At 41.8% G+C, this 15,378-nt stretch overlaps 2 protein-coding genes across 3 annotated transcripts; one reads left to right on the forward strand and one right to left on the reverse strand.

Annotated features, from left to right (window-relative positions):
• The first annotated feature begins 1,013 nt into the window (after positions 1-1,013).
• On the forward strand, positions 1,014-11,089 carry crlf1b (cytokine receptor-like factor 1b). 2 transcript variants are annotated; one of them, XM_070960496.1, is made up of 8 exons: positions 1,014-1,290; positions 3,922-4,200; positions 4,641-4,770; positions 4,980-5,152; positions 6,938-7,095; positions 7,573-7,741; positions 9,804-9,989; positions 10,840-11,089. In XM_070960496.1, the coding sequence occupies exons 1-8, from the start codon at positions 1,239-1,241 to the stop codon at positions 10,854-10,856; spliced, it is 1,164 nt and encodes a 387-aa protein (XP_070816597.1). In that variant the 5' UTR covers positions 1,014-1,238; the 3' UTR covers positions 10,857-11,089. The 2 variants fall into 2 exon arrangements, with proteins under 2 accessions (XP_070816597.1, XP_070816596.1); XM_070960495.1 differs by having other exon boundaries at positions 9,804-9,985.
• A 796-nt stretch (positions 11,090-11,885) lies between these two features.
• On the reverse strand, positions 11,886-15,373 carry rex1bd (required for excision 1-B domain containing). The gene is made up of 5 exons (XM_070960499.1): positions 15,228-15,373; positions 14,659-14,741; positions 14,312-14,516; positions 12,519-12,607; positions 11,886-12,310 (listed from the first exon to the last, which is right to left on the reverse strand). Exons 1-5 carry the CDS (start codon positions 15,228-15,230, stop codon positions 12,238-12,240), a joined length of 453 nt encoding a protein of 150 aa, XP_070816600.1. The 5' UTR covers positions 15,231-15,373; the 3' UTR covers positions 11,886-12,237.
• Between the last annotated feature and the right edge of the window lie 5 nt (positions 15,374-15,378).

Consider the following 15,378-nt stretch of genomic DNA (forward strand, 5'->3'; position numbering starts at 1 on the left):
AGAATCGATGCCACGATTATTAGCGGATTGTGAGGATCCTGCTCGAGCACGTGAGGGCCACAGCATAGATCAGCTGAGGACAGATTATGTGAGGAGCCAACAACATAAAATCCAGTAGAGTGAGTTTAGGACTTGTCTGTTTGTGATGCACTCTGCAACTTTTCTCGTTAAAGTGCTTAAAATAATATTTCAATATGACAGCTACGATCACGGTTGTCATACTGAATACTGCGAACATTAAATGAATGTTACACTGAATGCCTCTTGTCATAATTACGCACGAGCAGTTCTCAGCAACACTACAATACTAAAAGTACAACATTCAAAACTTTAACAGTACATGAGTATTATTAGCTAAATGCACTTAAAGTATCAAAAGTAGAAGCGCTCATTATGCAGAATGGTGCATTTTGGACTTATATTATTAAATAATATTAGATTTATTGTACTGATACATGACAGCAGTTCAAATATCGTATGCAAAGTTGTAATGTAACTGTAACTGAGCAGAAATCGCCTTGTGTACTGTATTGGAGCAGAAGTATAAGTTGCATAAAATATAAATAGTAACGTGCAAGTACCTTAAAATTGGTCTTGAGTACAGTACTTGAGTTACTTGAATTACTTGGTTACCTTCCAACTCTTTATTATATTATATTATATTATATTATATTATATTATATTATATTATATTATATTATATTATATTATATTATATTATATTATTTCACACCTACCTGGAAGTTTCATACAAGGCGTCACGACCTCACCTGAAGCAGCCAATCACAGGTCCTAAATGATAAAACAATGAAAAGCGCAGAAAGTTTGTTATGTGTAAAGTCAACTCCGCTTACTTACTATGAATTTTCCTCTGTGTGTGTGTGTGTGTGTGTGTGTGTGTGTGTGTGTGTGTGTGTGTGTGTGTGTGTGTGTGTGTGTGTGTGTGTGTGTGTGTGTGTGTGTGTGTCAGGGAGGAGACAAGTTAAAGAGCACTAATGACTCGTGGCTGCGGGGGAAAGAAGGGAGGAGCGAACAGTGTGAACCTGAGTGTGTCTGCAGCAGCGGCGGAGTCACTGTGGAGCTGAAGAGGAAGCAAACTTCAGCCTTCACTCACTTCGGTCTGCAGACTTCCTCTGAGGAGCCGCTGCGGAGTGAAGCTGCTCCAGGTTGACCTCCCTGTCTGCTCCCCACGTCCCGGAAACGAGAAAAGGACGCAGAGAAGCGCGGCGGAAAGAACCATGTTCTCCTGCATGTTCCTCTTCCTCGCTCCTCATGTGTTGTCCTCGACTCGTAAGTACCAAACTTTATTGACGCCACCTGATCGACAGAAGCGAGTTTCCGTCGTTACCTGCAGGTTCTGTCAGTGTTTACAGAGTGAGCTGCTGCTGTGTGGAGGCTCCAAACCAACAAAACCAAAAACCTCATAGATTAGTTGTGTAATTCAAATCGGCACAAACGGTGACTTTTTTTTTCACCTGCCCAGGTGTTAGTACCACCCCACCTACAATAACTATAAAAGGTAACCAGAGAAGACAGATTTTACTCATTAGAAGAAGGCGATCTGTTGTTTGATATGGATCTATTGATAGAGTGTGTTTTTATGGAGAATCACTGTTTGGATAAAATATCCAAATGGGATTTTTTTTTTTTTTCTCTAATCATTTCAAACCATGAAATCTCATCAAATTAAGTAACCAAGCTGATTTTTGATACTGATGTCACCATTGATCTGTGAGAGTTCAGAATAGTCTGAGAACTACACTGTAATAGAGCCGCGACTAACAATTCACTGTCGATTAATTGGTTCATTATTTTATAATTTTATATAAAATGTCAGAAAAGGGTGAAAAATGTCTCACAGCTCAGGATGACGTCGTCAAATGTCCTGTCTTGTGCACAAGCCAAATCACATTCAGTTTACAGAAAATATTCACTTTTAAGAAGCTGGAATCAGATAAATTTTTACTGTCTTTTTCTTGAAGAATGACTCAAATTAATTAATCAATGATCGAAATAGTTGACAACAAATCGATTAAGCGCTGCAGCTCTATACTGCACATATATCAGCCAATATCTATTGTTTTAACTATAATATGTGATAATGATTCAGTTATTTTGTATGTCTTTGGCAACTGTGTGACATAAACAGTAAGACACAAAAACACAAGAAGGGACAAAAAAATCTTAATTCCCACATAATTCAGTTAATAATAAACTTGTCTGTGTTCTCTGGTGGACAAATTATGTTATGGAGACTTTTTCTAAATGTTCTCAAACGCATCATTGACTTTTCTGTACTGTGAGTTCTTGTTTTTATCGGTTGACACATAGACAGATAACAAGATATCTGCAAGAAACTAAGTCAACTCAACCTCTAATCATAATCCAGTGTATTGCTCCTAATCACATAATACATCCAGGGATATTTATAGGGAATATGGGGTCGAGGGATAGGTCATCAAATCGCTCAAGCCTTTATCTGGAAGACTTTTGATTGGATTGCACTGTAACTAATGATAGTGTCAACAAAAACACAAATTATAGCCTAATTGTTGCATTTTCCAGGAAAATAATTCCCGATGCAGTGACACCACATTAATATGAGAGCAATCATTAGACGTGATTGTGTACCTAATGGTGGATTAGACTGAGAGCGAGACCTATTAGACATGGTGGTGATGGAGCTGATGAGACAAATTGAAATAAACAGTGTTCATCAGCACGGAGATACAAGAAAGAAGCTGACTCCGGCTGCAGGAAAATAATCTGGAGGCAGCCTCTTTATGTGTGTCACTCCTCTCACATGCACTTTTCATCTCGGTGCATGTCTGATTGTTAGATGCCACTGAGGCTGGTGAGGCTGGAAGCAGCAGTGCCACATATTGTCCACCGCCCACATGGAGCGCGTTTAATAAAACTCTGCACATTAATCCTCGTATCTCTGTGAAGAAGGAGCCCGGTGGTAGCATTCAAACGCACTGCAGAGGGTTTCTCATGGGCATCAATCATAACAGCAAACCTGAAGAGGGGTCGCGGTATGGAAAAGCATTCAAGGATTTCACCGACAAACCAGGGTGACCTTTCTGACTGAGCCTACAGAGGCTCCATAAATCCACTTCATTACTGGGTCATAAATATGTGCTGAGCTCCTGCTCTGTTGTGGTGCAGTGCTGCTGCTGCTGCTGCTGCTGCTGCTGCTGCTGCTGCTGCTGCTGCTGCTGCTGCTGCTGCTGCTGCTGTGGTGCTGCACTCCCCCTCCTCACACAAACACAAAGTTTTCTTATGCTTGGCAAGAAACGTGGAAAAAGTTTGTTCAACACTTAAACAAATCAAACTGCACAGAGTAAGAGCTGCCCAGAACTTAATGCATGTTACTGAGGAGAGTCAAATTAATGGGGAGGGAGCTAAAAACCTAAAATGTAAAAAAAAAAAAAAGAAAAAGAAAAACAATATTAGCAAGTTTACTAGATTTTTTATGGCTTCGATGACATTTACATTTCAAGAAATACATAGAAGCTAATAAAAGCAGTTGTGTAGTTGGTGCATCTGGAAACAAATCATATAAAGTTAGTAGTGGGCTTCTGCTAAATGCTTGGAAGAAGTAATGTTTTGGCCATTAACCTTCATCAGGCATAACTCAGTAAAATAGTAGCAAACAGGCTGCAAAACCATCAAAAAAGAGTGAAATCACAGAACCAACTAAAGCAAATTTACATTCAATAATTAGTCAATAAACTCCTGAATGAAAATGTAATTATTTTATATGATTATTTATTCATTTAAGTCATCATCAATGTAACTCATCAAATGCTAGGATGAAGACTTGGGTTAAGTGTCTCCAGGAAATGAATGGAAGTCTATGTAATGTCCCCAAAAGTAATGGAAAGTGACCGTGTGTGTCTCTGTCCGTCCACCACCCAGATGTCGCAGTGATCTCCCCTCAGGATCCCGTCCTGCGTATCGGCTCCAGCCTGACAGCCACGTGCACGCTGAGCCCGGAGCTCGGCCTCCACTCCAGCACGCTGTACTGGACGCTGAACGGGATGTGTCTGTCCAGCAGCACCTACAGTGTGGTCAGCCCCGACACGCTGAGCGTCACCGTCCACCACCTCAACGGCTCCCAGCAGCAGTCTGGAGACAACCTGGTGTGTCACGGAGCAGATGGACACGTCCTGGCTGGTTCATGTCTCTATGTGGGCAGTAAGTGGAGACCTTTCTGTCTAACCAGCTGACTTTAACACTGCTTTGAATTCATCCAAATATCCATAAATCCATATACAAGGACGCACAAACCCTATATGAATATGTTGCACTGTGGATTATGATGTGTTTGCATGTTTCCCCTCTCAGCAGCTGTTGGAGGCAGTTGTTGATCTGCTGTTTATCTATTTGGGGCATCTTAATGTAAAGTTTATGAAACTTCATAAGACTCACAAAACCCTTGTTTGTTGAGAAGTTTTTAGTTCCACATAAAAGCTCTTCTGATTATAATCTGATGCTTCTTTAATGCATGACTTGACGGAGTGAATCAGATTTAATTAAAATGAAATGTTTTCTCTGACTTCACTCGAGCTTTGTACTTGATTTCAGTTTCTTTCTTTAAACTTTGTGTTTTCATTGTTCTTTGTTTCTCTCTCCAGCGCCTCCAGAAAAACCAGTTAATTTAATGTGTTGGTCCCGCAACACCAAGGACTTGAGCTGCAAGTGGAGCCCGGGGGGGCGCGGTGAGACCCACATCCGAACCAAATACACCCTCAAGTACAAACTGAGGTGAGCGCCTCAGACCTGCTGCAGCTCACAGGTGATCGCCTCGTCCAGCAGAACTCAGGTAGACTAGAATAGATGCGTCAGAACAGTTTATCGTCCCGTGAGAGGCTGCAGTGTGTTTCGACAGAGCTGAAGGTTAAAAAAAATCTTTTCAGAAAGCCTTCTCAGAAACAGATGGCAGACTTTATTTTGGTCGCTGTGTTTCTGTCCAGGTGGTACGGGAGAGAGATGGAGTGTGAAAACGACAGCACAGGGAAGCAGCGTTACTCCTGCCACATCCCCCGCAACCTCGCCCTCTTCACCCCGTATGAAATCTGGGTGGAGGCAGCCAATCAGTTGGGCTCTGCCACCTCTGACATCACCACCCTGGACATCCTCGATGTAGGTGGGTAGATTAACTTTTTGAGGATATTTTTTCTGATTTGGTTCCTGGAGGTTAAGAAACACAACTTTTTCCTTTCCTTTCCTTTCCTTTCCTTTCCTTTCCTTTCCTTTCCTTTCCTTTCCTTTCCTTTGCGTTGCTTTCCTTTCCTTTGCGTTGCTTTCCTTTCCTTTCCTTTCCTTTCCTTTCCTTTCCTTTCCTTTCCTTTCCTTTCCTTTCCTTTGCGTTGCTTTCCTTTCCTTTGCGTTGCTTTCCTTTCCTTTCCTTTCCTTTCCTTTCCTTTCCTTTCCTTTCCTTTCCTTTCCTTTCCTTTCCTTTCCTTTGCGTTGCTTTCCTTTCCTTTCTTTTTCCTTTCCTTTCCTTTCCTTTCCTTTCCTTTCCTTTCCTTTCCTTTCCTTTCCTTTCCTTTCCTTTCCTTTCCTTGCTCTGGCATTTGTTTGTCTGCAGATCTCCTACTTCTGGCTAACACACTTCTGTGGAGCAGAGGAGATTCATCATTATGGTTCGCTCCCTTCAACCTGTAACAACATTATATGTTCAGGCTGCAAAGATAAACTGTTTCCCTGTAAAAGTTAACTGGACATCATGTGCTTACACCTCAGATAATGGCTTCACAGGTTTCCCAATGAGAAATTTAGGTTGTGACGTCCGAGCGATAGCAGATATTCCTCCAGCACTGTTGCAGTAGCGTAGTGTTGTGACCTCCAGCGAGTGCCACGTTATGAAAGCAGTGTTTATCATTCGTGACCGAGCATCCTCTTCCTCCATTCATCCTCGCTGCACACTGAGGAACAGATAACTTGGAGCTGTGAGTGGGTTGGAAGAGATGAATGTTACCACATGTATGATGCATTGTACCGCTTCGATAAACAAGAAGCCGGAGAGCGGCTGTTCTGGCCTGGTGTTCCTCTCTCTCTTGAACTGAATGCGATAGAACAAATAAAGTACGTCAGCTGAGGTACAGCGTCACATGCCAGCCGTGGAGGATGTACGAAGCTGAAGGTTACCAGCAGGAAACGTTTTTACAAGACGTTTAATACGTTCTTTAATAAGTTCCTTTCTTCGCTCTCGTGCTGCCGTCCCCTTTATCTTTCCCTCTGTCTTTCTCTCCTTCAAAGCACTTCATTTGTTTGCATCCTTTATTGCAGAAGGTAAAATATTTTGTTTAGTTCTGACTGAGGAAGTGCAGACTGACCTGAAGCGAAGCCTGCGAGCCAGTCTGCACAGGAGGAGGACGCTTTTTGTCATGTCATTGGTTACATATTCAAATGTAAATATCCTTGGATCACCAGTATGCAGAGGTGGGAGAAGTACTCAGATCTGAAGTAAAAGTAGCAATACTACAATGTAAAAATACAAGTACAAGTCATGCATTTAAATTTTACTTCAGGAAAAGCACAAAAGTATTGGCATCAAAATATGCTTTAAGTACCAAAAGTACTACAAGTAATTACATGTTTCAGTATAATTTTATATCAATAAATACTTGATCACAAATGTATTTGAATGATATTTTTGAGATGAGATGTTTTCAGTTGTTATTTTCATGATAGATTTTACAAATAACTTTTTTTAAACATGTATATGAGACAGATGGCAGCTGGCTGGTTCAGCACTGATCAGCCTGACCATGACAAGTGATGAGACATGACATCCGTCTGCCCTCAGTGTTGTAATATAATGTAATCTCTCTCCAGAGGTCATTCAAACCTGCATCCTGTATCCTTGCCCTACATACTGTGCATCTGCTGTGCACAAACTTTTTAACACTTGTCCTTGTCCGTGCAGTGACCACAGACCCTCCTGCCAACGTGCAGGTGAGTCGTGTTGGCGACCTCGAGGACCAGCTGACGGTCCGCTGGGCCAGCCCCCCCGAGCTCAAGGACGTCCTCTTTCAGGCCAAATATCAGATCCGCTACAGACTGGAGGACAGCACTGAATGGAAGGTGGTCCTCACACTCTCTTGCACACACCTGCAGACTAGCCTAGACCCCATTCCTCTGCCGCTGAGACACCTCGGTGGTGCTGCAGCACCGACTGATCAATTAAATGATGAACAGAAAAGTTGGCCCTGCTGCATGTGTGTTTCATTATTTAGCAAACAGTACAGGTATGAAAGCCTTGACTGCTGGTAATTCTTTGCTGGTACATTTTTGAAAGCTGGCTTTGATTCAGAAGTGCCGCAGTGGAGCTTTTTAGAAGCTGTCATTCCTTCAAACTGCTTCTTTGATGTTTTCTGCCCACAGCTTCTTGGTGCTGCGTAGGTACATACTGAATGTCTTTGAATTCTTTACTATTGAGAGACAGGATTAAGCAAATAATGTTAAAATATATTTGAAGCCAGACTACATTCAAAATGAAAGCGGAACAAAGTTTCAACTCCTCTCATTACATCCTCTCTGTCATTTTGTACCCTCTCACAGGTGGTGGATGATGTAGGTAACCAGACGTCATGTCGGCTGGCCGGCCTTCAGCCCGGGACCGTCTATTTCGTCCAGGTGAGGTGCAATCCAGTGGGCATCTATGGCTCCAGGAAAGCCGGCATCTGGAGTGACTGGAGCCATCCGGCCGCCGCCTCCACACCCAGCAGTGGTGAGTACATATGACTATATGAAGGAAGCAGTGTCTGTGTTTTAGGACATTCACGACAAAATTCACCAAGTGTTTAAAAGCAGAACTTAAATCTTTCCTTTCATAGTCTGTCTCGTGTCTGAAATGGCTTTTAAAATGCTTCCCAAACGTCTGTGATGCCCACAAATCTTGATCATTCGTTCCTTTCTAATAATCAACCTTTCATCGCCAATTAAAGCCAGAAAAACAATGCCGTTATCCTTGTTTCAACATCCTGAACAAACAGATCCAAACCGCATGTGACCCAGGAGAAACTAGACATCAATAGGCTAGATAGCTTGATAGAGATCTTGCAGCAGAGGATTAGAAGGAACTGCAAAGAGCCAGGGGGATATTTGATAGATTTTGGTCGTCGGCTTCAAAGATTGATCAAGTTAAAAAAACTGGTTGTCTGTCGGCAGCACACGCAGTGCCTATAAAGCTTGAGTGGAAGCAGGTTTGGGAGCGGGAGGAGGAGCAGATAATGAGTTACACTGGTCATGCGGTATTTACTTCCCAGAGGGAGGAAGTCGTTATCGTGCTCTGTTGTTTGCCATAAAGACTTGACTGCAACAGACTTACGACTTTCAGTAGCCTTTCCTCCCCAGAAAGCCAAGTATGCTATGTCACCTCCATAGTCTAGAACGTTAAACTTTATCTTTGTATGTGAAATTAAGCCATGTGAATAATCAGAAATGTTCACTGAGCTGTGGTGTTTTTACTAGAAGCCTCTGTAGCAGAGAGGTCAGCTGCCATGCTAGCATCTCTGTGAGGCTGTACTTAGGCATAGTGATGCTTTGAGCTAGATGCTAACATCACCATGCTAAAACTCACAATGACAATACTAACATGCTGATATTCAGAGGACAGATTTTACTCTGGTCACCAAGCTGTGGTGCTTTGAGCTAAATGCTAACATGCACAAAATGATATGGCTAGATTGTTAGTGCTCAAACTTACAAAATTTACCATGATCCCTAAGCATCGGTGCTTTGAGCTACATGCTGACATCAGCATGCTAACATGCTCAGTAACAATGCTAACACACTGATGCTTAAAAGCTAAAATTTACCATGGTCACAAAGGAGTGGTGCTTTGAACTACATGCTAACATCAACATGCTAAAATGTCCAGTGACAATGCTAACATGCCGATGCTTAAAAGCTAAAAGTTAGCATGGTCACAAAGGAGTGGTGCTTTGAGCTACATGCTAACATTAGCATGCTAAAATGTTCAGTGACAATGCTAACATGCTGTACATAAAAGCTAACATTTACCATGGTCACAAAGGAGCGGTGCGTTGAGCTAAATGCTAGCATCAGCATGCTAACATGCTCACGGTTGTAATGCTAACATGATGTTTAGCACTTGTAATGTTTACCATGATCACCATCTTAGTTAAGTATGTCACGATTGCTAACATTGGCTAACTAGCACTAAATAAAAAGTAGCTGACGGGCATGTCACTAGTTTTGCAGGTATTTGGTCATAAACCAAAATATCAGACAAATAGAAATTTGGTGCTCGATGAGAAGTTGGGATAATTAAATTTATTGCACTCGATCCTGTTGGGAACATGAACGTGTGTCCAAAGGTTTACGGCAATCCTTCCAGTAGTTGTAAAGATATTTCTGTCCGGACCCGGAGCCAGGCTGTTAAAAAACAATTCAATTTTCTTTATTTCACAATGTTCGTCCATTCAGCATCAGTGGTGCTCTCCAGAGAAGTCTGTGTACAAACAACAACAACATGAAAATGAAAACCTAGCAAACATTAATTAACTTTCAGCTCAAATCTAACAGCATCTGTTTCACTGTATTTTCATCTTTTTGTATGAGTTTTCATGCTGAAAACTACATGAATTCATAGCTTTTGAAACATTTGTCACATCTGTGCTGACACATTACACGGCGAGCATCCATCCACCACCACACACGAACACTTGCCCTAACTATAACCTTGATGCTGTTCTCTCATCCTCCCTCCTCCTTCCTTCACTCCCTCCTTTGTCTCTCCTCCTTCCCCCTTCCTCCCCTCCTCCCAGAGCGGCTGCAGAGCGGCTCGTGTGATCCCAAGCCTGGTCAGCAGAACTCCACCCTGCGGCGGGAACTCAAGCAGTTCTTCGGTTGGGTCCGCAAGCACGCGTACGGCTGCAGCGGCATGTCAATCAAACTGTACGATCAGTGGAGGGTGTGGCTGCAGAAGACGCACAGAACGCGCAACCAGGTAGGTAAGCAGAATCTCTCCCTCTGTCTCGCTTCATTATCCCAGCCGAGCCGCTTTGACAAACACAAACAGCCTCTGCTGCATTGAAGTCCTGAGCTGAATTTCTGACCCTGCCTTTGTTATGCCATGCGGTCAGCTTTTTTTTTACAAACACACAGAGGACTGATTTCTCTTGAACTGGCTCTGTGAAGTTTCAGCCCGTACTTTATGATCAGGTAAAATGTGCGGTTTTGACTTTACTGGCCCAGAAGTCGGAGCATAAAAGTAGACATGCACTCTGATTTTATTACATATTTTAACGATGTAGAGTTCTGATATTCAGCTGATGACCACAACAAAGAGGAAGAAACATGGACATGTAATTAACAGCCCCGCTGTAATGTGTTCCCTTTGTGTTTTCTCCTGGCGTGAGGAGCCCCTTCCACCAACATAACTCAGGCCAAATGGCACAGAGACCCGCCGTCGTCTGTGTTTTTATGTGACTTTGTGAGGAGATACTTTCAGCCACATCCTCTGCCGCTCAGCCCTCGAAGTCACAGGAACCTTCACTCCACCTGACTCAATTAGTTCTCCGGGTCTCCGGGTTTTTGTGCTTTATAGGGCACGCGCTGTCTCCTGAATAATGTCTTTGTTCACAAGCCGTGACAGGTTCCCATTGATTACCTTGAGAGGGAGGTAGCAGGGGGTCCGGGGAGCGATATGCAGAGAATGAGAAAGAGATGATGCAAAAAAAAGGGGGGGGGGGGTGAGAGAAAAGTGGCAGCCAGACAGAGCAATTATGGTGATGATTGTAAATTACATGGTTTCTCTCGTTGAATTATCCCTGCGTGAGCCATCTGCTTTTGTCTTTTCAGATTCTACAAGACGATAATTCATAGCGCCGCCGCTCGGCACCACCGTGGCGTTTAATTCAAGAACAGCATCAAGAAACACTGACAGATAACTGGCCCCGAAGGTCCCAGCCGTGTGAGAGGTCCAACGCCCTCAGCCTGAGGGACACTGCAGTGTGTGGTCACACAGCCTCGGCTTGAGTTTAAAGGGCCCGGGTGGAAGATAAATGTAGTGAGACAATGCAGCCTTGTTCTGCCATTTCCGCCAGCTAAATCTGTCAGACCTCTTCGTACAAACACAAATATTTTGATCCTCAGTAACTGCACTTTTAGTCTGGGAAGTGTGCAACCCCAAACCTCCTGTTCCAGGTCAGGCAACGTTCTCAAAGTGCTTTTGTAAAGCTTGTAATGTTTTCTCCAAGCAAATCTGAATATGTGAGATGCCCATGATTGATGATCCCTTTAGGATAGTTAGCTCTGCTTCTGTTACTGTTTGAAATAATGAGTTCAGTGTAGGACTGCAATTAACAACCATCTTCATTATTGGGTAATCTGCTCATTAGTTTCTTGGAAAACAGTGAAAAGTAGTCATTTCCTAAAGGCCAATGCAATGCCTTCAAATCTTTTGTCTGACCAACTGTGCAAAACCCAGAAATATTCCATTTAAAATTATATGAAGCAGGGAAGATAATACACTCACAACTGAGAAGCTGGAGACAGTGGATGTTTTTAGTATTAAACTAAAATAGCAGGCGAATCATTGTTGCAGTTCTACTTCAGTGAACTAATGAGCTGCTTAAACACAGTAATCTCTAAAATGTTGTCTCATACCATTTATGGAGTCTAATTCAGTTATTCCTAAACTGCAGCATGTGTTGCTCTATCAGTAATTGTAATAACCATGTGTAAAATGTATATAGACTTTGTAGACTATTTGAAGACATTTTCATACGATTTATATTTGTATAACTGCATATTTAAAGAATATTTTTGACTAAGTTATATTATTTTACTGCACCAATAATGCAAATACTGTGTATAATGCATAAAACAGTCAAAATTAAAACTCATCTTGGAGAGTGGCTTTTTTTATTTAAAAATACAATTCATAAAGTAAACAAAGATGAGTTATTTAACCTTATTATTTACACATTTCTTCACAATATGAACACAAGTTTTTGTGCCTTTCTTTTTCCGTCTTGCTGATGCATGTGTTCACACAAGCGCATGATGACAGAGAGAAACACACAGGAAGTGAAAAGCCCCACTGGGCGGAATAAGACTGCAGCAGCCAGCAGGGTGGAGCCAGGGGGGGATCAATACGTGCAGCTGAGGAGTCCAAGATGGAAGTTGCAGCAGAGGAGAGTTGATCTGTCGGTGGCGATGTGAGAGGGAGGCTGCAGGCCTCCTGGGAGCCAGCTGTCAATCACACTCCTCAGAGTCATACTTAAAGTCCTGCATGATCTCACTCAGAGCCTCTTTGTTCTTGATGATCCTGGACAAGGAAACACATTGTGTTACAGTAAATCACTGCATATCTCTGCCAGTTTTATGACATTACAGTGGTAACAAAGGATAGTCTGCTAAATTAGGAGGAAACGGGAAGTTCTGCAGCCGACAGCAGGTTGATCGTGAGTGAGTGAGTGGATGGGTCAGCAGGGAGCTAACACAGCAAACACAGGGGATGTAATAGCTGCTCTTACTCGTGCTTGATCTCCTGAATCTCCTCTTGACAGTTTTCATCCTCTGGGTGATCCTGGGCCCGCTGCCTGGCCAGCTGCAGCTTGGCTGTCTGTGGAGAAGGCGCATCAGATACGATTTATGCAAAGCATTCATCAGTGGAGGATGGAGAGGAGACACAGGATGGACTTGAAAATAATAGGAGCTTTATAACGTTACTGGCAGTGAAGTGAATATTATAAAAGGGGTGTAAAACTTCGTACAAAAGTGCTGCACATCACCTCTGAATACCAGATGTGTGACATGTGGGAAGCACCAAACTGTTAACGTTTTAACACCAGACTCGCTCAAATTGTCTGTCCAATCAGGATGAGCGCCACAGACGGACTGCAGCTTTCCACTTGAGAAACACTGTAGCAGCACTGAATGATTTTCATTCAACTGAATTTATGGTTTGCTGTCAGGTTGGCACAAAAAGCCCCAAATAATCTCATCACTTTTCCTCCACATGTGGTGCTTAAAATATTTAAGACCTGAGCTGCCAGAATAAAAATAATCAGTGAATCCTCTGGCTCCCAGAATCATCCAGCAGGTTCGAAAGGCTTTCTTTGAAAGAAAAAAATAAAATAAAATAAAAATTATGCCATTTATCACAGCCAGGAATTGTGAAACATAAATTATCACTGAATTTTCAAACTTCTGACAGTCCTTGAACAAATCATGCTACAAACCAAATCTAAGCTCAAAGTGACATTTCAGCAAGTTCACTTCATTTTACAGGGCTTGTTTCAAATTTGGCCATAAACTGACCATTTGCACTGCTCAGAGTCTATAAAAAACATTCAACTCTGCGTACCTCAATGCACCTGGGAAGCCATGAGTGTCCACACTGAGACGTGAAACCCAACGTCACATGACAACAATTCAGTCGACTGAACTTCAGGCCTTGTAAATACTTCAATATGTATATCATGTGGAGACCCCACGCCCCCCTTTCTTTTTGTATGTTTTGTTTTTATATTTGTATATATAGATTTCTTTTTTCAATTTTTGTAAAGTAGATTATCAAAGAAATTCAACTAGCATTTTTTATGACTTATGGCATTACAGCTGTGTTATACTGCACAAAAGACATTTTTTAGTTCTCCCTTCTTCTATCCATGATACTGCAGTGAAAAATGTGACAAGCAAAGAAACTGCTTGAGTATCTGAGGGTCCTTCATATGGCAGTGGTATAAACTGCATTTGTATAAGAAGTCTGCCTCCTTGTGGTGAAACTGTGGAAATGTACCAAACATTGAACAAATTGTGAACTAAAAATAATGAAAGTATCAGTCCTCTGCTACACAGATCACATTTAACTACATTTTACTTAAAACCAAAGAAATCAAAATGCAAACTGAGGGAATGATTCCCCTTTTAAACACTGTCTTCTTTGTGAATTTAGCTTTTTATTTACTTGGCTGGATTTGACTATTTTCTTTGGTTATTTAGAAATCATATATTGATTTTGTCTCTTTTTCTGGATTGACTTATTAATTATCCTTATTATTTCTTCTTCCCAAAATCCACATAAAAGATCAATCACAACCAAGTCTCTTTAGCTTATCTGTACTAAGACGTTTGTGTCTATTATCATTTGTCTGTATCTATAAATCAGCTGATTATATCACATTTACCTTCTATATGTAGGACAACCAGTGTACATTGGTTAAAAATAAAGCATATACACTTTGTATTATAAAAATGTTTCTTATCTTGTTCACTGCTGTCTTTTGGACTCAATACAAAAACCACATCAAGTGTGTTTACTTACCAGTTCAAGTTTCTGCTTCTCTTTGCTCTGCAGCTTCTCGATGTGCTCAGAAAGGTCTGGCCTGTCAAACTCGTGGTGCAGCCTCCCCTTGATCTCCAGCACTTCCTTGGAGATGCCGCTGAAGGCCTGTGTTATCTCATGGACCAGCTGCCTGTAGTGGTCGAAGTCATAATGGGGCCCTGTCCTCAAGTAGGCCTCATGTCCTCTGGAAGGCAGTGAGCAGCAAAAACAACAAGAGATCAAGAGCAATGATGTCTGGAGACAGGAAGAAATGTGATTATGGAAATATGTACAGCTGTATACAGAAACTGAACAGCAGCGTTCGTCGTTACTGGATCCAAACTCACTCTTCAAAGAGCTGATACGTCTCTACCCGCTCAGACTGAAGGTGGTAAAACCTCTGGATGAGGGCTTTAAAGTCTGCAGGGACCTACAGGGAGAAGAAAGTTAACACATAACATGCAGAGCTGAGAACATTAACAGAGTATTTAATAACACTTCAAAGATGGAAAAATATTGTTATTGATGGAATACGGTTGAAAAAAAATATTAAGTTTTGCAAAGATTTCTATCGATATTATAATCGATTAATCATGTTTTGTTCTTAAAGGAGAATAAGTAAGCAGTTTTACCAGTAAGAGCAGTGATTTCTGACATATTACGGGTTAAATGATTTATTTATTTAAAAAAAAAATCTTTATTGATACAATTTTGACAGCTGCAAGGAAATTAAATAGAAGCTTACAATAATGGTTTAGAGGTAACAAGCAGCCCCCTGAGTCTGTCAACAATGATAACTGCCAACTTCAGCTACACTCGTGAAGTTAGCACTAGCATTAGCTTAGCTTAGCACATGTGGAAGTACTGGTTTTGAGCCTCTCAGACTTTAACTGTAGGATAACAGTTAGATACTCACCATGGTGACCTGCCAGGAACTGCTGTCGTTGAGTTTCCAGAGTTTATAACGACGACATGTCTATATTTTCTAGAAAAACAGGACGTTGTTTCTCCTCTGTAAGTGATTCAGCAGCGTTTCTTCTGTCGCTAGACGGAAGTGACGACGTACA

This window comes from Chaetodon trifascialis, chromosome 4 (genome assembly GCF_039877785.1).
Source record: "Chaetodon trifascialis isolate fChaTrf1 chromosome 4, fChaTrf1.hap1, whole genome shotgun sequence".
Taxonomy (NCBI): domain Eukaryota; kingdom Metazoa; phylum Chordata; class Actinopteri; order Chaetodontiformes; family Chaetodontidae; genus Chaetodon; species Chaetodon trifascialis.

Bases quoted from the DNA above. Each gene is read 5' to 3' on its own strand.
- crlf1b (XM_070960495.1), top strand. From the start codon at position 1,239: ATGTTCTCCTGCATGTTCCTCTTCCTCGCTCCTCATGTGTTGTCCTCG. The intron at 1,291-3,921 runs GTAAGTACCAAA...TCCACCACCCAG, and splicing joins TCATGTGTTGTCCTCGACTC to ATGTCGCAGTGATCTCCCCT. The intron at 5,153-6,937 runs GTGGGTAGATTA...TTGTCCGTGCAG, and splicing joins CCTGGACATCCTCGATGTAG to TGACCACAGACCCTCCTGCC.
- rex1bd (XM_070960499.1), bottom strand. The intron at 12,608-14,311 runs GTAAGTAAACAC...CCTTCTCCACAG, and splicing joins AGAAGCAGAAACTTGAACTG to ACAGCCAAGCTGCAGCTGGC. The intron at 12,311-12,518 runs GTAAGAGCAGCT...TTCCTTGTCCAG, and splicing joins ATTCAGGAGATCAAGCACGA to GATCATCAAGAACAAAGAGG.